Genomic DNA, 24,625 nt, shown 5'->3' on the forward strand with positions numbered 1-24,625 from the left:
TTTGGGTCATATTGTCAATTGAAGAAACATAATCATCCAAAGCAACTGATGAAAAGAATGCATGAAACTATTAACTATTGAATGCTAGGAAAAAAGAAGCAGTTACTAAGCTGTTAACTACATAGTTATGAAAACTATGCTGTTGTTTAATTATCCACTTATAACTTTGCCATAACTTAATTTAAAGCATAAAAGAATGAGCAAGTTTTGTAGTTATCCTCATTATTCTTCTAATAGCCATTTTAAGTACTAAGACAATTCTAAAAGAATATATCATATTTCTCATAGATAGCGATGATAAAATTACAGCTCCATTTCTACTTTGTTATATTTTGCAATTAAGCATGGCTTTTGTTCTATCTTATTTCCTTCCTTCAAATCACTGAGAAACCATGGAAGGATATCACTTACTCTTTGAGGTCCCCAAGATGCTCCTAGTCCTTAGTAAGGACATCACTAACTGGTCAGCTCCAAATAAAATTCATTTTGACTAAATATATATAAGGGAATGTTTGTTTAAGTTAACTGATGTGTTCATTTACTTTCAGGAAATAAAAATTTGTAGGAATGTGATATTAACTCTTGGTTTTGATATACTTGCTTTGAATTTGCCTCTGACTCCTGGTGACCCCACGCACAACATAATGAAATGCTGCTCAGTCCTATTTCATACCCATGATCACTTGTGGATCAGACTGTCATGATCCATGGGGTTGTCATTGGCTAAGTTTTGGAAATAGATTAGCAGGCCTTTATTACTAGTCCATCTTACTCTGGAAGCTCCTCTGAAATCTCTTCAGTATCACATCAACATACTAACCTTCCCTGACAGATGGGTGGTGGCTATACATAGAGTGCATTGGCCAGGAATTGAATTGAACTCAGGTCTCTGGTAGCATAGTGCCTAAGGCACTTGACTGCTTACCAGAAGACTGGCTGTTCAAACCCACCAGCCACTCCTTGGAAGGAAGGTTGGAAAATCTGCTTCTGTTGTAATACTGCCTCAAAAAACCAAGGAGGGGTCACTATGAGTCGGGTCGACTCAACGGCACATAACAACAACAACAACCAGGTCTCCCACAGGGAAGGTGAGAATTCTACCACTGAACCATGATTTCCTCATTTCTAACTCTTAGGCTTGATATTTTCAAATTATCATCTCTGGAATTTTATTATGTTTTTATATTATAATTGGTAATTTAATACCAATTTTATACAAACATAATTAACATATTTGAAGAACAACCACATAAAGGTGTTAATCGGATTGCTATCAACTCTATTATCCTGAATGGTTAGGCTCCATTTCAGTGCGTCTGACCTTGTGCCTAGGTCTAAAGTCTGGTTGCCTTCCCTGCAAGGGCAAGTGATAGAAAGATCATCCCATGTACATGTTTATCTAATATTTGTTTCCTGACCTGGATCCTTCCTACTCATATTTAGGAGATAGGCTGATGGACCACTTTTCTCTTCACAAGTGATAGAAAGTAAGAGTCACATCTGCTTATAAGAAAACATTTGGGAAACTGTTATTAGGTTGGCTTCCATTTTTATTGATTTATCTTCAAAAAATAGAAGTATTGTTTTATATTATCTCAATTTTTATACACAAAAGTTCAAAGTATAACGGGAAAAGTGTTATTTGTACCACTAGTATCCAATTGAATTAATTTCTAATTCAACTCAATTACTTTGTAATTCAGTTAGTATCTAAATGAAGATATATTTCTTACTCATTTAAAATAATCCAATGCTGTCAAGTCGGATCTGACTCACAGTGACCCCTCCTTGGGTTTACGAGGCAATATCACTGTAGAAGTGGATTGCCCAATCTTCCTCTGTCTTACTTATTTACTAGAGGGATAATTTTTTTCAGGAATGCAAAAATTGGCTTATTTGTATGACTTCAAAGTATGTCTGTATGACTTTCTTTTGTAGGCTTGTAGATGAACCTTCCACCAGTTTTTTCTATTGTGGTAGTTTGAGTGCTGCTATGATATTGGAAGCTATGCCACCAGCTATGTCACTTATGGTGAGTAGGTTTCAAAGGAGCTTCCAGACTAAGACCCGCTTGGAAGAAAGACCTGGTGATCTACTTCTGAAAATTAGTCACTGAAAACCTTATGGGTCACAATAGAAAATTGTCTGATAAAGTGCTAGCAGATGAGCCCGTAGGTTGGAAGACAGTAATGCACTCAAGTGGATCATGAGGATGGCACAGGACTAGGCCATGTTTCATCCTATAGAATGGGGTCACCATACATGGGGTCACCATGATTCAGTGCTGACTTGATGGCAACTAATAACAACAAGTGAACAGTACATTCATTTTCAACTAGCAAGGGAGGAAAAGTGTCACAGGGACATGGTTGAAGAATCAAGGAAGAACGTGGGTTTCTACTGCTCAAGAGTCTGCTCATATCTGCAACTCTGCTGAAGGCATCTGATATAATTCCCCTCCCAAAAAATACATTGAGAGCCCAAATTTAGGGATTTTAAAATGTAAATAATCAACAATAATATTCATGTTTAAATTTGTAACATTATTTTTCAGTGTGGATGAATGCTCTTCTGGCAGATAGATGTTTAGAGAATCATAAATCACAGAATGGCCATGCTGGACATAATTTAGAGAATATTAGCTGTTCATTTCTCATATGAAGAGTATGATGGTTAATGGGAAGTTGGTGACTTTAATGAAAATTTGAAATAAGGCTGATGCTTAAAATTTAAATTTATTAAAATCACTTGCCAATGTTTTTGATGAGTTAGACTACTTTCAATTTTTTTCCCATAAACATTATCACTCTATGCTTTAATTTTAAAAATGTTGCAATAGCCTCTCAAATTTTCGGAGATTCAATGGTAAATATAAGAAGAAAGTAAACCATACTTCTGAAAATAAAATATGACAGAAAATACAAAAACATACTATGTTATGGCTATTTGGGAGAACTATAATATATGGACTTTACAAATAGTATTTGTTAGGCCGGAGCAAACTCAAACCACCAACATTTCTGTTAGCAGCTTCCTCTGGGTGTCAGGCCCCGATGAGACAGCCTGATAAGACAACCGAGGTGACAAAACCCTCCCAGGCTGGAAAGTCCCATGTGATGACAAACATCCTCCTGTGAAGCCCCCTCATGCTAATTAAGTGCAGACCCGTGCCAATAGCTAATTGGACCCTGCCATTTCCTTAGTGTCCCCAATTAAGTCCTCTCTGTGTCTATAAGAATCTATCCCCCCTGCCCGGGGGTGCGACTTCTCTGGCCTTGATGCTAGGGCATGAGAACCTCACCTGGGAGTGCTAATATACTACTTCTCTGAAACAACTCTGTGTCCTGGTGTCTTGGCAGCTCTGCATTACAGTATTTTAAAAAAGACATTCACCTAAATGTTAAGTAAACCAAAGAAAAACATTGCCTTTGAGTTGACTTAAAGTCATAGAGGCCCCATGTAATGCAGACTAAAACTGTTCTATATGGCTGGCTGTTCAAATCCACCAGCCACTCCTCTCAAGGAAGGCAGGGCAATCTACTTCTGTAGTGATACCACCCCGGAAACCCAAGGAGGGGTCGCTATGAGTCGAGTGCGACTCAACGGCACATAACAACAACAACAACCTATGGTATTCTTGGCTTTAATTGTTATGGAAACAGGTTGCTAGCCATTCGTACACAGCATCACTGAGTGGGTTTGAACCAACAACTTTTAGGTTAGTAGTTGAACACGAACCACTTTCACCACCCAGAGACCTAAATGAAAAGTAAAAGTATTATTAAAAGTGCTCCACAGAAGGAAGGTTGGGCAATCTACTTCCGTAGTGATACTGCCTCGGAAACCCAAGGAAGGGATACTATCAGTCGGGTCCGACTCGAGTGGCACATAACAACAACAACATAGAAAATAAAAGTAGTAGAAGTATATAAAATAAAAGTAATATGAAAATAGACTTTCATCCTCAAAAATTAGTGGGTTAAAGTCTAGAAGCCCTATTTCAAGAAGTAAATCTATAGCTTTTCCATCTCTAATTATATTTTTCTTAGAATAATTATTTGAAACTTCGTATTTCAGATCAATAAAACCTTGGCTTGCAGTTTAGAGGCATTCTATAGTCATGTTTTTCTTCTTAATGTGACAAGAGTGCACATGACTTCTAGGCATTTTCATTCTATTTCAAATACACACCATCTGAGATGCTGTTGAATTTGACTCCATCAGCACCTGGAAGCCCATCGCCCTCTGCTTACCTCTCACAATGAGCTGACTTTGGTGCTCCACGGCCGCTGCCTCATTCCGCGCAATGCAGGTATAATTCCCATTGTGCATCAGGGAGAGGTTAGAAATCCTTAAGGAGCTTGTGAAGTCAATGTTGTCGATCGTTACGCCAAGGCTCGCTGGGATGGGCCGGCCGTCCTTCTGCCAGGTGATGGTGATTGGTAAATCCCCTGAGACCACGACGCAAGGGATAAAGACCCTCTGTCCTATGGAGAATCTTGGAAACTCAAAAGGTTGGATAAAAGGTGGAACTGAAAGAAAAGGAAAGAAAAGAGTAATGGAGGAATGACAATAATGAACCGTGCACATACTGTACATATGTTCTTTGTTTAAACCCCTTTGTAGTCCATTAAGAGGGTAATACAATCACTGATATATCTGATTTAGCTGATCAGGGTTGGATTCTGAGAATTTGTGTTTCTAGCCAGCTCCCAGGTGATGCTGGTATTTCTGGTCCTGGGAGCATACTTTGAGACCCATGAGGTAGTGTATGCAAAGTTATTTAAAGCTATGCACACAGGTCTTTCAAAGGATAATCTCTTGCTTTGAATTTCCTATTTTAAACTGCTACAACACTCTATGGCATCTCACTTCTCGGTCTAAACCAGATTCTGAAAATTCAGGCACACTGATTAGGGCTCAGCAAGAAGCCATTGTTGGAAACTAAAGGAGGCCGAGAATCTAAATACAAATTATGAAGAGTAGACAAGAATTCAACACAGCCAGCAGTTTGGGACATTTTGTACTGGGGCCCACTACCTTTAATATTGCCTTATTTTTTGCAATTAATACAAAGTAAGGGGGCATAAGTAAGGCTCTGAATCATAAGTGCAGTTAATAGGAAATATATTTTATATGCTGTATTTTAAAGTATTTAAGAAACATATTTACCCAATTAAATTATCCAAAATAATTACAGTAATATTTTTCGTGATAAAGGAAGGATTTAGAGGGAAAAATCATTTTCCAAGAACAACTTCCAAATCAGACTTATTTCTTCATATTACATCAGAATGCAGGCTGTTGTTTTTAGCTGTCCTCAATTTGGCAACCCTTGGAATGAAACATTCCCATGGCACAGTGGAATGAAACACTGCCCATTCCTGCACCACTCTCATGATGGGTTGCAGATCAAACCACTGTGGTCCATAGCATTTTCACTGGCTGATTTTCAGAAGTAGATCACCAGGCCTTTCTTCGTAGTCCATCTTGATCTAGAAGCTCCATTGAAACCTGTTCATATCATAGAAACATGCAAATCTCCACTGACAGATAGGTAGTGTCTGCATGAAGTGCATGGGCTAGGAATTGAACCAGGTCTCCCAAAGGGAAGCAAGAGAGGTCATCATTAATAAGCCCTTAAGAAATCACCAGGTCTGTGTGTCAGCCACCTCAATTCTCTCCTCACTACACCTGCTGCCTCTCTTAAATTTCAAGCCATAACTCAACTCACAAGGTTGTTATATAAAATCTTTTCAAAGGTCCAAAATCTTAAATTGTGTATGCAAAATTTAAATTGGAGACAAAAATCAGCCAAGTGAATCACCACCTTTTATAATTAGTTCAGTAAAAGCAAATAATCCCTTTGAGTCACACTGATTACTTTATCTGATTCATTGTGTCACCCAAATAAAAGTAAATTCCCTGAATCTTGTTGACAATGAAATCTTGCAATATTGTTGTTGTTGTTAAGTGCCGTTGAGTCGTTTCCGACTCATAACGACCCCATGCACAGCAGAACGAAACACTGCCCGATCCCGCGCCAGCCCCACAATCCCTGCTATACTTGAGCCCATCATCGCAGCCACCGTGTCAATCCATCTCGTTGAAGGCCTCCCCCTCTTTCGTCGACCCTCCACCCTACCAAGCATTACATCCTTCTCCAGGGAATGGTCCCTTCTGACAACATGACCAAAATAAGTGAGATGAAGTCTGGCCATTCTTGCTTCCAAGGAGCATTCTGGCTGCACTTCCTCCAGCAATATTACAGGAGTAGAAATTTGGAATGTGACATGCAACAGGTTTTGACATAACCTTTCTACAAGAAGTATGTAAATATCTGCTAAATGTCATTTATTTCCTGTGCACCAGGCTGGTCTCCTCCCTCTCTGGCTGTTAGAGCTGCCACTGGACGCTGCCAAACACGAACTAACATTCTTATGTTCACTGTTTCTCAGCCCTCAACAAGAAAGTTAAATCAATCTCTGATTCCATGTGTTTTCCTCAAGAAGTAATGTTATATATTCCTTTACATAGGGAGTTTTTTTTTTTTTTTTAATTTTCCCCCTAGAATGGGGCAGTACCACATTTTGAAAAGAAAACTAATTATATATATACATACATATATATATGTGTGTGTATATATATATATGCATATGGGTTTGGTTTCAGTCAGTCTTGGGCAATTAACGGTGTTGTCTTGATTGAATTTCTTTAATTCTTTGATTCTATTTCTTCATGTGATTATGCAACACAATTTATGAGAGTGTTGGGGGAGGGTTTATACAATAAGCCCTCACAAAGCCCACGTGGTACATGGGAGCATCATTCTATCTTCCTACTTCTGTCCCTTTCTTTGACTCAAGGCCCACAATTCACTGGGAAAATCTGACATTTATGTAGAACCCTACTGAAACACTAGTTGACCCTGTTGTTGTTAGTTGCAATTGAGTCAGCTCTGACTCAGAATGACCTTAGAAAAATGAAACGTTGCTCAGTCCTCCACTGTCTTCATGATCATTGGTATAGTTGAGTACATTGTTGGGGCCATGTGTCAACCCATCTCATTAGGGTTTCCTCCTGCTCCACTGGCTCTTCAATTTATCAAACACTGTGTCCTTCTCCAGTGATCTGTCCTTCCTGGGGATGCATCCAATGTGAATGAGTTGAAATCTCCAACAATATTTTGTGATCCATAGATTTTCATTGGCTAAGTTTTGAAAGTAGATCACCAGGCCTTTTTCCTTAGCCTGTCTGAGTCTGGAAGCTTTACTGAGACCTGTCCACCATGAGTGACCCTGCTATTTGAAATCCTAGTGCATAGCTTCCAGCACCACAGCAACAGGTAAGCCACCATAGTACCACCAACTGACAGAAGGCTATTTTCCTTACCATATATAATTCCATCAATTCCAACTTTTCTTATTTTATGTTGTAGTCTAACTCCATGAAGAAGTCTCATGCAATCCTTAGGATAACAGCTCTTGGTCTCAGACTGCTCAAAGGACCCTGCCTCAAGCCAAAGTCTTATAAGATATGACAATGGACATTTTGATCTGCTCAGAACCTTTGTATTCTCCCACTCCTTTTTCTCCATTATGCCTAACAAACTCTTTTTTTCCCCATCCTTGAAAAAATTTTCTTTTCCAACATCTTATCTGCTTCATGAAATCTCCTGAAATTGCACTTGCTCATCATACCCATTTTGAGAATGCAAATCCCATGGCTGGTCTCTCAGAGCCACATCCTAATTATATACCCATCTTAAGCATCTGCATCTACATTGGGCAGGTCTGGAAGCAGCATAGGCTTCAAGCACTGCACTGTCCATTCACATGCCATCAGTGACTCTAAAGCAATGAAGCTGGTGAGCCTGTGTGATTTTGAGTTGCACAAAGCACTTAATAGGTTCCCCATCATCAAGATGGGTTATGTGTCCAGTTCTGCTGCTTGGCAAAATACTTCAGATTTCTAAAATTGTAGAATACTGGCTTCAGTTTGATATAGTTCTCCACTCTGTACACACAACACAATTAAGCTGTTCCTCCACCCACTCTAAGAGGCTGTTGTTCAAAACCTTATTATAGAATACATTACAGTACATCTCATGTGAGCATAGTATTCTATATACACTCTACTTAAGGAAGAAAGGACTTATATTGAGTTTGTCTTTTTTAATTCCTGGCATTTTTAGAATAGTGCATCATACATGTTCTTTGCAAATATCTTTTGGAGGTGATGATGAACATGTGGTCATTATATTGCACATTAGACAACCCTGAGTCATAACTACAAAAGGAGAGTAAAGCAGATAGGTCCAAGACATAGTGATGGGATGGCAAGGGAAAGGACAGGGCTCATGCTCATAATCTGTTTGGTCTAAGGGCCCAGGACTTCTAACTAGTGGTTCCACTGAGACTTCGCTCCCTCTGAAAGCTGGATAGACAATCTGAAGACCTGGTCTTGCTTATTCAAGTTGGACAACTCTGAACTGCTACATGAACTTGCCCTCTGAGCTGGAAGCCTTCCAGGCCATCAGCAGCCAGGCATGCTTCTGCACAAATGAAGTAAGCTGCTGATCCTGGGTATGGGCTTGAGAGGGGCCTGACCCTGCTGGAGGAGACAGAGGCATCAGGTCAAGGTAAAGGAAGGCCTGATGAGGGAGTAAGAGAAACACTGTTCAAGCCAGCAGGTGGTAAAGGAAACCAGAGGCTTAAGCAGGATCATATAAACTTGGGTTCCTTTGGGATCTCTTCTTGGCTTCATAATTTGGGCCCCCCTTATTGTTCAATATGAACCATTATTAACTGACACACACATTGCCCAGGAAGGAAAGGTAAGGGGAAGCCAGTGTGGGTACTCTGACTGTGACTGTCAGGTGGGAAGGACAGGGATGGAGGAGCAGGGTATTATCACTACAGTGTAGTGGGGATAACTCCCAGGATCAATATCTAAGGTTTTCTTACAGAGTTATATCTTGGGCATGTTTAGGACAGCTGAAATTATACAATATAAATAAATAAATAAAACATGTTGGAAGTGTCTATTTTTCTCTAGGCATAGATTGGAAATACCACATTTGAATTTTTGTGGCTGAATTAAGGAAGTGGCTTGGGTGTATTTTAAAACCATTTGCCATCAGATTCCGATTCATACGTGTGTCAGAGTAGAACTGTGGTCCATAGGGCTTTCAATGGCTGATTTTTCAGAAGTAGATTGCCAAGGCTTTCTTCCAAGGTGTCTCAGGGTAGACTCAAACCTCCAGCTTTTTGGATAGCAGCTGAGCAGTTAAGCTGTGCCCCCTAAGCTGTGCCCCTTGGGCGTATTTAGAGAAATACATTTCTATTGAAATAGTTAAGACTTTCTCAGACGAGAAGATTCCTTATTTTGCTTTAAGACAGAGGTCATGAGTGAAAACAAGAAACCAGAGTTTGGAGAGACTCCTAGGCTCTGGCCACCTTCTAAATTATAAAGAAATACTGTCTCCCATGACCAGAAAAAGTTGGTCAGACCACATACCCCATATTTATTCCAGTTTCACAAAGTACTGGGTTCACTGAAACTGCTATGACTTGGAGAACTGTTTATGATTAAGAACAAGAACAAAAATCATATAGAACAAACTTCACAATTTTCATTCAATATAAACACCAACAGTCTACAGATTCAACACGTTTCACCTACTGTTGCTAGAACATTATCTGTTATAGATATTGCTGTGATAATATGCATCTTTTCTCAGATTATATTGTATTGTGAACAATGGGTTGGGACTATTTTGTTTACTGGGGTTATTTCTTAGTATGTGATTTTCCCTACATAGGATTTTTTATCTACTGCAAAAGACCTCTTTAAAGTGTTAAAGAGTAAAGATGTCACTTTGAAGACTAAGGTGCAACCTGATCCAAGTCATGGTATTTTCAAAAGCCTCATATGTATGTGAAAGGCGAACAATGAATAAGGAAGACTGAAGAAGAATCGATGCATTTGAATTGTGGTATTTATGAAGAATACTGAAAATACCATGGAACGCCAGAAGAATGAACAAATTTGTCTTGGAAGAAATACAGCTAGAATGCTCCTTAGAAGCAAGACTGGCCAGACTTTGTATCACATACTTTGGTCATACTGTCAAAAAGGGCCAGTCCCTGGAGAAGGATATCATGCTTGGTAAAATAGAGAGTCAGTGAAGAATGGAAGACCCTCAACAAGATGGAATGAAACAGTGACCATGATGAAGGGCTCAAGCATAACAAGCATTGTGAAGCTGGTGTGGGACTGGGCAGTGTTTCATTCTGTTGTGCACAGGGTTTGTTATGAGTCAGAGCCAACTCAGCATCACCTAACAACAGCAACACGATTATTATACTCAATAAAAAGTCCAATATGGTCAATGAGGTGTTATTTTTTTTTCCAATTATTAGAACTGAATTACACACTTTTTTCATGGTAATTATGATTCAAAAATACTTCTATGTTAAGTAAATATGCCAGTAATATATTTTCAAGGGAGGCCTTAGGTGCACAATTACTAGCCAAGAAATTGGTAGTTTGAACCCATCCAGAGGTACTGCAGAAGATATGGCACCAACAACAGTCTATTTCAAGAATAATAACTTCACAAATTTTCTGCTGGTTTATGACTATTTTAACTGTCTAAAATAGAGACAGTTTTTTTTTTATGATTTTGAGTTTTATTCCACATTATCTTCCCACTCTATCCAGAATCTCCTGTACTGATCCCCCCTCCGGGTTGTTGACAGTGGTACCTGGGCACCATGTAAGTTCTTCTGGTATCATGGTCATATTGGCTACGGACCACATGGTCTACCAGTCCCTTGGACTAATTGTTTCCATGTATCTTTGGTTTCTTCATTCTTCTTCCTCTAGACAAGGAGACACCCATTCTTGCATCTAGATGACCACTTGCAAGCTTTTAAGATCCAAGTCACTAGTCACTAAATAGGATGCGGAACAATGTTTTTGTGTGGTATGTTTGCCAATTTACCTTGATGTCCCCCTTGACCATGATCCTGAGCCCACAGATCCAACTACTTGCTTCCTAAGGGTAGCTCACTGTGACCAAGAAGCCACCACAACCTTGCCCCTTGTCAGCTCTACTATATACCCGAACATTCTTACAGTACATACAACTACACATGCAGAAACATTGTGAAAATAGAGACAGTTGTTTTATGAGAGATTTGAGTTTATAATTCCCTGGCAAAGGGAGAATAAGAGTGGGTATCTCATTCATTTGTAAAATGTGCACAACAAATTTCAAAGAGATTGAAACCTTAAATAAGTAGTTCAGCAATTTAAATGTAACATGTGTGTCCCTTACTAATAAATTAACTAAAACATACTCTGTCCTAGCCTCAATCCCCTCTGCCATGCCCCTGATGTTGTCCTTTAAACCCCTCAGCTCTAGCTGCCAATCACTGCCATTGATTACCTAATATAAAATTTCAACTAAAGCTCCCTCTCAAGCTCTATGGCTGCTTGTTCTGTTGTCTGCTATTTTCAAATTGATGTCTCAGAAGCATCTCAAATCCCAGGCCATACATATCATGTTTCCCTTCAACCTAAAATTCATTATCAATTCTCTATTCCTCTTAGGGGACCAGTGGTGGTCGAGGAGTAGAATTCTCCATGAAAGAGACTTGGATTCAATTCCTGGCCAACGCACCTCATGTGCAGCCACCACCCACCTGTCACTGGAGGCTTGTGTGTTGCTATGATGTTGGAAAGGTTTCAGAGAAGCTTTGAGATTAAGATGGACTATGAAGAAAGGACTGGTCATCTACTTCCAAAAATCATCAGATAAAAATTCTATGAATCAAGAGTCCAATCTGCAACTGATCATGAGGATGGTGCAGACAGGTAGTGTTTGATTTGTTGTGCATGGAGTCGCCATGAGCAAGGTGTCAGCTTTACAACAGCTAACAACAACTTTCAAAATCAAATCAACCCAAACCCACTGCCCTCGAGTCAATTATGACTCAGCAACCCTATACACAGACTATAACTGCCCCATAGGGTTTCCAAGGCTGTAAATCTTTACAGAAGCAGAATGCCTCATCTTTCTCCTGTAGAGAAGCTGATGGGTTCAAACCAATGACCTTTTGTCAAATGCTTTAACCACGACACCAGCAGATAGCAAAACCTCCCAGTCACAAGGAGTTCAGGATAATAAGAGCATCCCTACTTTTACATTTTCCTTTATCTCCAGTCACATCCAGATGGTTGCTATGTAGTGTCCTTTCTACTCACTATGTGTTTTCCAAAGATACTGCCATCACCTTTAATAAAAACCTTTTCAGTTGTGTCCTAACTGTTCTTCCTCTGTGTTTGTGTGTGTGTGTGTGTGTGTTTGAACTACAACACATCCTATATGCCTCACTCCACCAGGTTGATTTACTTAAAACACTGTTCTGAACATGTCACCCTGCTTCAATTTCTTCACTACCTTTAGGATCCAGCAGGAGGCACCAAACTCTGTAAGGTCTGAAATGTGCCTCCAAGCCGACTCACAATATTTCCCTACTATGAGCCACTCCTTGGAAGGAAGATAGGGCAATCTCCTTCCATAGTGATACTGCCTCGGAAACCCAAGGAGGGGTTGCTATGAGTCGGATCATGGCTTGATGGCAGTGAGTCTGTTTTTTTTTTTTTTTTGTATTATGAGTACCTTTATTGTTTCATCCATATTGACTCTTGAATGTGAGGGACTGCATGCACCCTGTTTTCATCTCTGTCTTCACCACCTCACTCAGCCCAATTCTGCTCTTATCTTATCATGTGAAAACTCAACTCAGTTGTTCTCTGCTTTTGGAGCCATTTCCAGGCTCCAGAACCCTTTTGACACTCAGTTTATCTCGACAATTCTTTTGGACTCCACAATTCCAAGTCACCCAGAATTGGTTATAAGCCCACATTCTCTGCTTCTAAAACACCCCATGCATTTTTCTTTAACAGTGTTGTGCTGAAATCAGTGGTTTTCTGATTTGTCTATTGCTGTTCCCAAACTCAACAGCTGCTCCACAGGAGAAAGACAAGGCAATCTTCTTCCATAAAGACTTAAAGCCTTGGAAACCCTATAGGGCAGTTCTAGTCTGTCCTGTAGGTTTGCTATGAGTCAGAATCAACTCAGTAGCAACAGTTTTTTTTTTTTTTTTTTGATGGAGGGGGTTTGGTTCTCCCATACCCAGTTGTAATGTTTACTGCTTCTGATCCTTTGCAGCTCCTTTCTGAGGACACTCTCCACATCCAGACATGATAACTGCTCTTGATCTGTAGATCCTCCTGATGACCCCCAACTTTTTGTTGGCAGGGACTTCCTAATACTACTTGATTTCAAAACAGTAGATGCACAAATATTATCTGAATAACTAAATTGTAAGAATCACAGAACTAAAGTGATTCTTTCAGTTAAAAATGATTTTGATAACAAAGGTTTAGTCCAATTATATTACTCTCAGTATGATATTTTTCAGTTCTCATCTGAACTATGAGATTAATGTCATTAGAGAAAGTAGCAAGAATGTAATGGAAAAATTTGTTTTTAGGAAAAAGATACATATATAGCTCTTTGACAGCTATGTAACTGGCTGGAGAAATATTAGTTGATGTACATGGATATGTGTTTCTCTAATTTCTTTTCAAGAAAGTCCTTGATGCCTAGATGCTGGCGTGAGGTCAGCTGGCAATCTTCAATTATCAGCAGATTCTGAGATTGCCTCAGACACAACAACCCACCTCTCACAATGACACATTGTTGCTGGGGTGCTATATGCCCAATGACTAACTGAGGAGGGGTATAAAGGTCAGGCAATTCTGACTCAAGTCAGGGCAGCACCAGAGCTCCTTGAGGGTTGGCTGAGGCTGACAGCCTGCATTGCAGCTCAAACTCTCTGTGTTCAGCCCTTCTTTCCCTTCCCTTCCACAAGTATTGATGTAACTAAGGGCATTTGTGCATCCTGCACACTAAACTTCCTCTCAGAGTCTGCTTTCTGGAAAACAACCTGCAGCAGTTGTCCTCATGTAAGTAAAAAGTAGATACACTATTTATAACAAAATCAGGTCTGCTTGTACCATTCCTCTGTATGTGCCATCTATTATCCATCCAGCCATCCATTCGCTATTTTCAGTTTGTGTTGTGACTCAAAGAGAATTACCAATCAGATCCCTGTATATATGATTAGGAGTCCATTGGTGGTGCAAAGGGTTAGTGTGCTTGGTTGCCTACTGTGGTGGTTAAGGTTATGTGTCAACTTGGCAGAGCCTGATTTTGAGTGGCTTGGCGGCTGGATGTAGTATTTCCCATGTTGAGGCTGGTAATCAGCCATGGTGTAATCTGCTGTGAGCAGCTGAGTAGCTGCCTTTGGGATGTGGTCTGCTTCTTGTATATAAGTAGAAGTTTGGAGAAAGGTCTCTGAGCTTTTTGGCATGCTTAGATCCTGCATTTAGCTGAGTTTTCATTCAGCATCCTGCCATATTGCTTGCCAATCTTGGGACTATTTCTGGACTTGAACTTGTGGCCTGCCATGTTGGTTGATAATTTTGGAAGTGTACCATTTCTTGTCAAACTTGAGTTTGTCAGCTTCAGCAGTCAGCAGCTGCTTAAGAGATGGGTCCAACTCTAATAAGCCAGGAGCAAGAGGCAGACCTGAAGCCCAAGGTCAAGGGGCTTTCACCCAACCCCTACACACCTGGCACTTTAAACTTGGACTAATAGCCTTCTGAACTATAAGAGAATAAATCTCTGTTTGGTAAGCCATCCATTTGTGTTATTTTCTATTAGAGCAGGACTAGAGAACCAAAATGCACATCAAAAAGTCAGAGGTCTGGGTCCACCCAGAAGTGCTTTGGGAGACCCTGGCAATGTACTTCAGAAAAATCAGCCATTGAAAACCCTATGGAACACGGTTCTACTCTGACACACATGGGTCACCATGAGTTGGAATCAACTTGATGGCAACTGGTGGTATGGTATACATGATTAACAATATCTTGCTTTCTCCCACAAAATAGAAAAGGAAACACAGATGCAAAGAAAAAATAGCCTGCATGGAAAATATTGTGATTGTTGCTCATAACCTACAAAAACAGCAAAAGTCTGGTTATTCCTGTTTAAAAAAAAAAAAAAAAATCTGTTGCCTCAAGCTCAGTTAGTGTGTGAGACTGAAATTTTGTCATCTCTTCTATAGAGTTGTGCATATTTAAAAAAAAAAAAAAAACTCAGTAAATATATGTTAAATAGAATGAAACTGAGAAAGAATTCAATGTTATTACCAAATTGAAACCCAAGAAACCAAAAAAGGCTTAACTTAGAAATAAATGAAAGCATGACAAACATAAATCAACACACAACCATGCTCACAGGTGTACACATAGACACACATACAGACTCATAGACACAAAGGCATACAAACACTGCAGATACTGCTAAAGAAGGACTCCTAATAGGCAAGAATAGGTTTCACAGGTTAGATAGCTCACAGAGTAGCATGGTTGATAAATAAAGAACGTAACTAGTCCTTGGGTGGAGCAGGGTCAACTTCTAACCAAAAGGTTAGAGGTTTGAGTCCACCCAGAGGTACCTCAGAAAAAAGGCCTGGTGATCTAGTTCAACAAAATTAGCCATTGAAAACCCTGTGGTACACAGGAGATTGTCATGAGTCAGACAAAATGGCAACTGTTACTAGAGAATACCTGCCTTTTCTACAATGTTTTTTAAACAAGATAGTTACTGTGCAGGATGCCTATTTTAACCTATTTGTGAGAAGAACTGCAGAGCAATAAATATGACAACATAAGTAGAAAGGTAAGATAAATAACTTTTTTCAAAAACTGTTTAAAATGACCAAGTAAGGCAATGGGAGAAAAATCAGTTAAAATAGTTTAAGAAGAAAAAGAGAGAGAGAAAACAAACAAAGAGAAAACCTTAAGCCCTTCAGTCATATTGTGAAAATGAAGAGAAACAGGGACTATTGTCTGCTTTAGCAGAAAAGGTACCAGGTAGACATAAAGAAGAGAAACAGACCAACAGCTTGGGTTTTGGACTGTAAAACACTAAAACGAGCTCCAAGAAACACTTTCAAGAAAAAAAGCTTGTTGTTATTGTTAGCTGGCATTGAACCAGCCAAGGACTCATGGTGACCCTTTGTACAATGGAACAAGATGCTGTCCAGCCTTGTACCATCCCAAAGATTGTTTCCAAATTGGACCAGCATGGTCCATAGGGTTTTCACTGGCTGATTTTCAGAAGTAGACACCTTCCTTCCTTGTTTGTCTTAGTCTGTAAGCTCTGCTGAAACCTGTTCAGCATCATAGCAACATATGAGCCTTCACTGACAGACAGGTGGTGGCTGCGCTTGAGGTGCATTGGGTGGTGTTCTGGTTACCTACTGCTGCTCTGACAAGAATATACCACAAATGGGATGGCTTGAACAACAGGAGTTTATTCATACAATTTGGAGACTTTAAGTCCAAGTTCAAAGTGTCAGGCTCTAGGGGCTGGGTGAAAGCCCCTCAGCCTTGGGCTTCAGCTCTGCCTCCAGCTCCCAGCCCACTGAAGCTAGAGGCATTTCTTCACTCAGACAGCTGCTGGCTGCTGAGGCTAAGCCCAAGGTTGACAAATAAAATGACACCATCCTGATGTTACCAGACCATAAGGAAGGCCATTAATTTAAGTCCATTGTAAGTCCCAAGGTCAGCAGAGCATGGCAGGCTGCTGAGCAATGACACAGCTATATGCAGGGTCCAAGCATGCCATAGCCTAGAGACCATTTCCAAGGCTTCTCCTTATTTACCAAGAAGCAGACCACATCTTAAATGCAGCTACTCAGCTGCTTGTGGTAGATCCCACCATGGAGTTGATTGCCAGTCTCATCATGGGGAATAACTACCAACAGCTGCCCAGCCACTCAACCAGGCCCAGCCAAGATGACACACAAACATAACTACCACAATTCCACCCCTTGTCAACTTGGCATCTGTACAGATCTCATCCACTGGGTGGCTCCAGTCCCCTACTTCCTCTAAGTGGCCACCTCACCCCCTTGGCCTGGCGGGCCCCTGTTCCTCTCCCTTTTGGGCATGGCAGCCCCACACCCTCACTCTTGGGCAGTGGCTGTGGCTCCATCCCACTAGCTCACATGAACGAGCAGCCCCACATTCCAGAACCAAGTTGGTGAAGGCCTGGTTCTTTGAAACCTAGGGGGGTGTGAATGTTCCACCCCAAAAGGCCATGGCCCTGCTCTTTCAGGCTGAGGCAGCTCTGCTTCTGTTTCCTTGGTTTCCACTTCTGCTGATCAATGCCCGAGGGCAACCCACTCCACCAGGAATCCTCCTGTCCCAAAGGACATTTAACTTTCTTGCTCTATGGGCCGACCAACCTGCTACTCCATTTCATGCCTGTCTTCTCTACCACTAATGCCTGAAGGCAACCCACTCCACCAGTAAGCCGCCTAAGCAAAGGCGTCAAGCTGGTAAGGCTGTCTCTGTCTCATACCAGTTCTCTCGGGTCTGCTCCTGCCATCTCTCATGCCGATCTGTGGGCTCTGCTCCTGCCATCTCTCATGCTGGTCTCTTGCTCTGCTCCTGCCATTTGTCATGCAGTATTATGGGGTCTCTCTGCCAGTGTCTTGGGTAAAGGATGCACTCCACTCCTGTTTCCACATTTTAGGTATCTGTCAGAGCAGCACCCCACTCTTCTGGTACCAAATTCTGTTCTGGTTACTTAGTGCCGCTCTGACAAGAAATATACCACAAATGGGATGGCTTGAACAATAGGAGTTTATTCATACAATTTGGAGGCTTTAAATTCAAGTTCAAAATGCCAGGCTGTAGGGGCTGGGTGAAAGCCCCTCAGCCTTGGGCATCAGCTCTGCCTCCAGCTCCCAGCCCACTGAAGCTAGAGGCATTTCTTCACTCAGACAGCTGCTGGCTGCTGAGGCTAAGCCCAAAGTTGACAAATAAAATGACACAGTCCCAATGTTACCAGACCACAACGCAGGCCATTAATTTAAATTCATTTTAAGTCCCACAGTCGGCAGAGCATGGCAGGCTGCTGAACAACGACACAGCTACATGCAGGGTCCAAGAGTGCCATAAGCTAGAGACCATTTCCAAGGTTTCTACTTAAATACAGGAAGCAGACCACATCCCAAAGGCAGCTACTCAGCTGCTTGTGGTAGATCCCACCATGGAGCTGATTGCTCATGGAATTAACTACCACCAGCTGCCCAGCCACTCAACCAGGCCCAGCCAAGTTGACACACAAACTTAACTACCACAAAACTTAGAAACAGAACTTCAGTATCCTGCATGGAAGTGGACAATTCTACCATTCAACCATCATTGTCCACCCCCCAAGAAAAACATATCACCCATATTATTGTCAATTTGGATGCATGAGGTAGGATATGGTGGAAAGAATTAAATGGTTTCTTGAGGTGATTCTAGTCTTCAGCCATATGTAACATTTCCTTAGGACTTTTTATGGAAGATGTGTTATAGCCATAATCAGATTATATTGAAGCAAATATAGTCTACCATTATAAAATGATGAACAACTTCAGCATTCATGAGAATTTTTGGATTTAAACAATTAAGGTCATCATAGACTGAGGAAAATTCTCCCTTGGCAGGCTATTTTATTCCCAATTGAAAGCAGTAACATTTCACAGAAGGCTACTTGTAATAAAACTAAACAACTTTTCTGATTAGCCAAAGTTAACCTGCATCTTTCCAATTTAAAGAAAAGCCATTTTAATCATTTTGTTATCAAGACAGTGAAACATAGCTCACGCATTATTTATCCAGGTGGAGAAGGGTATCATCTAGATAGGATATAATTGCTTTAGTTTTGCTTATATTAATTTTTGATGGATGCAAAGCCAGGTAACTTCACTAAGAGTTGATGCTAGCTGGGCTAAATGCCAATTATAAACAAGATTCATTAAATCACTGGCATGCATTTTAAAATGTAGCTTCTTTTTCCAGTTACCCTCTTTACAAAAATTGTTAGAAATAGCAGATGCTTACTTGAGAAATGTTTTCCATGACCTTGACTTAGAAGGCATCTCTCTTTAGAAACTTGGTTATGAAACATAACCAAAATGAAGTGGTGATCTTATTTGTTGCATAAAATGTTAAAATAAGTCGTAGTGAACACAAGAGTACAAAAAAGTAGTTATGATAGCTCAATCTAGTTATGTCAATTAAAGTATTTTGACAAATTTCAGAACACTGAATTAGGAAAATAATGAGGGAATTAGAGCATATTATTAAATGTCTGAAGGAGCTCTGGTAGCACAGTGACTAAGGCATCTGAGTGCTAACCAGAAGGTTAGTGGTTCAAACCTACCAGCCACTCCACGGAAGCAATACTGGGCAATCTACTTCCTAAAGATTTACTGTCTCGGAAACCCAATGGAGAACACTATGAGTCAGAATCAACTTGATGGCATTGTTTTTTTTTTTTGTTTTTTAATTAAATGTCTGAAACAAACCAATAAAACATTTGTCCCTTTATATGCCATTAACATGATATGCACCAATATCATACATCTATGTAACTCCTGTGTCTCCCTGTGCAAGTCTCTTCTCTGAATGTCAGTTTCTTCATTTGTATCATGTGTGAGGATTCAGACAAGATGGTTTTCAGTATTGACATGCTCTGATTATACTGAGACCTGTGAGAACTGGAACTTAATGGGACTATCCTGGTTTTCAGGGTCTCACAAAGTTTCTACCTTTGACAGGGAGCAGTCTTGCCATATTTGTACTGCCCTCTATTAGTGGGAAATACTTGAGTTTTCCTTATCTGCCAAGTTTCCACCTTATACAGGTTCTGGCTCTTATACTTTTTTTTTTTTTTTTCTCATTGTATTCTTTTCTACTCCATTTGAAAGGTACAGAGTGAAAATGTCCAAGTATTTTTTTTTTTTTTTTTTTATCAATTGTAGACTACTTGAAATAACCAGGTCTGTGACACCAAGGTATTTTGTTCCCTAAGCCTAAGTCCATACATAGAACAAGCAACTGGTTCTTTTTTTGACTAAGTTAACCCATTCTTTGAGTGGACAGTTAGTACAATGAAATACATATTCTTGGAGATATAATTGATTTCATGGTCATTCAGTATGAACAGCTCATATTGTAAATTTAGTTATTAATACTTGATTCTATCTACTGCAAAGTAAAGAAAGAAAGCAGGGTCCATGGAAAATATAAAATAATTTGGTGAAAACGACCCCTGCTATTTCTTTTTTTCAGGAGCCCGGTGGCACAATGCTTATGTGCTCAGCTGCTAACTGAAAAGCCAGTAGTTTGAACACACCAGGGGCTCTTCAGGAGAAAACACCTGATAATCTGCTTCTATAAAGATTATAACCTAATAAACTCTATCGGACAGTTCCACTCTGCCATATAGTGTTGCTGTAAGTCTGACTCAATGTACACAACAACACAAGAGTAATCAAAATAAACATACATGGTTAAACATGCATCAAAATTCATACAGACATTAAATTAAAACTTGGGCTCAAGCAACACCGTAAAACAAAACAAAAACTATGGAAAAGCAAAAGTTAAAGAGATAGGGAAATATCTGTCAGACAAATGTGAAACAAAAAAAGTCAAGAAGAGAGTATGTTCAATCATATATCTAGAATACAAGACCAAAACAATCAGAGATTATAGCAGAAAGTAAGTAAAGCAATAATTATATTTGGTAGTATTAACACGCTTCTTGGTAATTGGTAGGTCAAAGGGACTAAAAGAAACAAAGCTGGACATAAAAAATAATAATAATAGAATTATTAATCTTAACCTTACATATATAGCCAAATTCATGTCCAACAAATAAAAGAATAAACAGACATTTTTGAAAATAGATGAATCATCCATAAAGAAACTTTAATACATTACACAGAACTGAAATTGTCTCTGAAAAAAATATGGTGGTATCTTAGTATATGGAGAGGAGAAGAAAACATGGGGTTTTTTTTAATAAAAAGTATTGGGAAAACTACCTTCATATATAGGGAAGAAGAAATCAGATGCTTACCTCATATCACATACAAAAATACACCCCCCGTGGATTTAAGACCTAAATGTGAACAGTAGAAACACAAACATAGATCAAATTAGAAAAAAAAAACAAAACAAAAACGTAGGACTATTTCTTTGTGACTTCGAGGCATCTTAGTCAAGATCCAAATGAAGAAAATCAAAGACAAAATTAACAAAAGACAGTCTTGCAAAAGATATTTGCAACCATTTCGAGCTAACAAAAGATTTGTATTCACATTAAAGAACAATAACAAAGCAGGAAGGAAAAACAAGAAGACCATAGGGAAAATGGGCAAAGGAAATTCACAGGTAGGAAGCCCAAATGTCTTAAAACAATATGAAAAGATGCTCATCCTTTGTTGTTGTTATGTGCCCTTGAGCCAACTCCAACTCATAGCTACCTTATGCACAACAAAATGAAAAATTGCCCAGTCCTGTGCCAGCCTCATGATCCCTTCTATACCTAAGCCCATCATTGCAGTCACTGGGTCAATCCATCTTGTTGAGGGCCGTTCCCTCCTTCCTTTACCCATCACTTTACCAAGCATGACATCCTTCTCCAGATAATGGTCTCTTCTGACAACATGACAAAAGTAGGTGAGACGAAGTCCGGCTATTCTCACTTCCAAGGAACATTCCAGCTGCACTTCTTCCAGGACAGATTTATTAGTTCCTCTAGCAGTCCATGGTAATTTCAGCATTCTTTGCCAACACAACAACTCAAAAGCATCAAATCTTCTTCAGTCTTCCTTATTCATTGTCCAGCAATCACATGCATATGAAGCAATTGAAAATATCAGGGCTTGGGTCAGGTGCACCTTAGTCCTCAAGAGACATCTTTGCTCTTCAGCACTTGATAGAGGTCTTTTGCAACCGATTTGGCAAGGGCTATACGTCCTCTGATATCTTGACTATTGCTTCCATTCATGTTGATTGTTGTTGTTATTGTTTGCCGTCGAGTCGGCCCCGACTCATAGCGACCCCTCCTTGGGTTTCCGAGGCAGTATCACTATGGAAGTAGGATTGCCCAACCTTCCTTCCGAGGAGTGGCTGATGTTGATTGTAGAACTAAGTAATATGAAATCTTTGGCAGCTTCAATCATTTATTGTGATGCTGCTTATAGGTCCAGTTGTGAGGATTTTTGCTTTCTTTGAGGTGTAATCCATATTGCAGACTTTATTCTTCAATCTTCACCAGTAAGTATTTAAGTCATCCTCACTTTAAGCAAGCAAAACTGTGTTGTCAGTATATTACAGGTTGTTAATGATTCTTCCTCCAATCCTGATGCCATGTTCTTCTTCACATAGTCCAGCTTCTTGGATTATTTGCTCATCATACAGATTGAATAAGTATGATGAAAAGATACAACGCTGATGCATGCCCTCCTTGATTTTAAATCATGCAGTATCATCACTTTGTTCTATTTGAACGACATCCTCCTGGTATATGTACAAGTTCCTTATGAGTACAACTAAGTGTTCTGGGATTCTCATTCTTCTCAATGTTACCCATCATTTGTTACGATCCACACAATCAAATCCTTTTGCATAGTTAATAAAACACAAGTAAATACCTTTCTTTGCTTTCAGCCAAGATTCATCTGACATCAGCAACGATATCCCTTGTTTCACGTCCTCTTCTGAATCCAGCTTGCATTTCTGGAAGTCCTATGTCAATATACTGCTGCAATCATTTTTTAATTATCTTCAGTAAGATTTTACTCATGATGGATATTGTTCAATAATTTCCACATTCTGTGGAATCACCTTTCTTTGGAATGGGTACAAATATGGATCTCTTCGTGTCAGTTAGCCAGGTAGTTGTCTTACAAATCTCCTGGCATAGCCAAGAGAGTGACTCCAGCGTGGCATCCATTTGTTGAAACATCTCAATGGGTATTCTGTCAATTCCCAGAGCCTTGTTTTTCACCAATTCCTTCAGTACAGCTTCAACTTCCTCCTTCAGTATCATGGTTTCTTGATCATATGCCACCTCCTTAAATGGATGATCATCTACCAATTCTTTTTAGTATAGTGACTCTGTGTTTTCCATCCATCTTCTTTTGATGTTTCCTGCAGCATTCAACATACTGCCCGTGGAATCTTTCAATATTGCAATTAGATGCTTAATTTTTTTTCTTCTGATCTTTCAGTTAGAAAAATGCTGAGCATGTTCTTCCCTTTTGGTTTTCTTACTCCACATCTTTGCACATTTTATTATAATAATTAACTTTCTCCTCTTGAGCTGCTCTTTGAAATCTTCTGTTCAGCTCTTTTACCCTGTCGATTCTTCCATTTGCTTTATCTACTCTCTGTTCAAGGGCAAGTTTCACAGTTTCTTCTGACATTCATTTTGGTCTTTTCTTCCTTTCCTGTCTTTTTAATGACCTTTTGCTGTCTTCATGGATTATGTTCTTTATGTCATCCCACAATTCCTCTGGTTTTCAGTCACTGGTGTTCAATGCATCAAATCTACTCTTTAGATGGTCTCTAAATTTGGGAGGGATATAATCAAGGTCATATTTTGGCTCCCATGGACTCCTTTTAATTCTCTTCATTTCTATCACCAAGGCCATATTTTCCAACTACTGGTTATTCTTCTTTGTTTCCAACTTTTGCATTCCAATAACCAGTGATAATGAACACATCTTGATTGCATGTTCAGTCAATTTCAGACTCACCATAACAGTCAGAAGTTTCCTTTTAAAACCTAATCTAGGCCATGTCACTTCTATTTAAAATCACTGAACAAGTCCTCCATCCCATTCAGAAGAAAAAACCCAAGTATTCTCAACAAGTTCTGGTCCACTAGGCCTGACATGACATAGCCCCGCTATTTCTGACCTCAATCCCTATTAATTATTTGTAGCTACTCTGTTCTAACCACATTACCCATTCTGCTATTCCTCACATTTGACAGGTACACTCTTGATTACTTTTGATCTGTCTCTTCTTTCTGCATAAAATATTCTTTCCCTAGATATCTGTTTGGCTATATTGCACCCCTCTCCATCATTGCTCAGATTTCACCCTCTCAAAGAAGCCTTTCATGACAACCTTGTTAAATCCTACAAAATGTCCCGACAAACTACAAGACATTTATCATGCCTTGCACATGAGGTTCATGCTCAACTATTAACTTAACCTTAAGAATGACTCAAAATGAGAATACAGAGCTGAAAACATCCATTAATAATTGGGAATGAGGAATGTACAAATGTATGACTCTAGGAAAACTGGAAGCTGTGAAAAATGAGATAGAATACATAAAGATCAATATGTTAGGCATTAGTGAGCTGAAAAGGACTGGTAGTGGCCATTTTGAATCTGACAATCATATGCCAGGAATGAAAAATTGAAGAGGAATGGGGTTGCATTTACCATCAAAAAGAACATTTCAAGATGTATTCTGAAGTATAATGCTATCAGTGATAAGATAATATCCATATGGCTGTAAGGAAGACAAGTTAATACCATTGTTGTTATTCTTGTTAGGTGCCATTGAGTAGTTTCCAATTCATAGCAACCCCATGCACAGCAGAAC

General features: G+C 39.6%; 1 protein-coding gene across 1 annotated transcript in view; it reads right to left on the bottom strand.

Moving 5' to 3' along the window:
* Positions 1–24,625, bottom strand: part of DSCAM (DS cell adhesion molecule) — a 981,394-nt gene that overhangs the window by 397,208 nt on the left and 559,561 nt on the right. Inside the window, exon 10 of the mRNA XM_042781616.1 lies at positions 4,254–4,532. Coding sequence (XP_042637550.1) covers positions 4,254–4,532 — 279 coding nt within the window. The remainder of the gene's footprint in view (positions 1–4,253; positions 4,533–24,625) is intronic.

This window comes from Orycteropus afer, unplaced genomic scaffold (assembly GCF_000298275.1).
Source record: "Orycteropus afer afer isolate SDZICR_OR568_19922 unplaced genomic scaffold, OryAfe1.0 scaffold00137, whole genome shotgun sequence".
Taxonomy (NCBI): Eukaryota; Metazoa; Chordata; class Mammalia; order Tubulidentata; family Orycteropodidae; genus Orycteropus; species Orycteropus afer.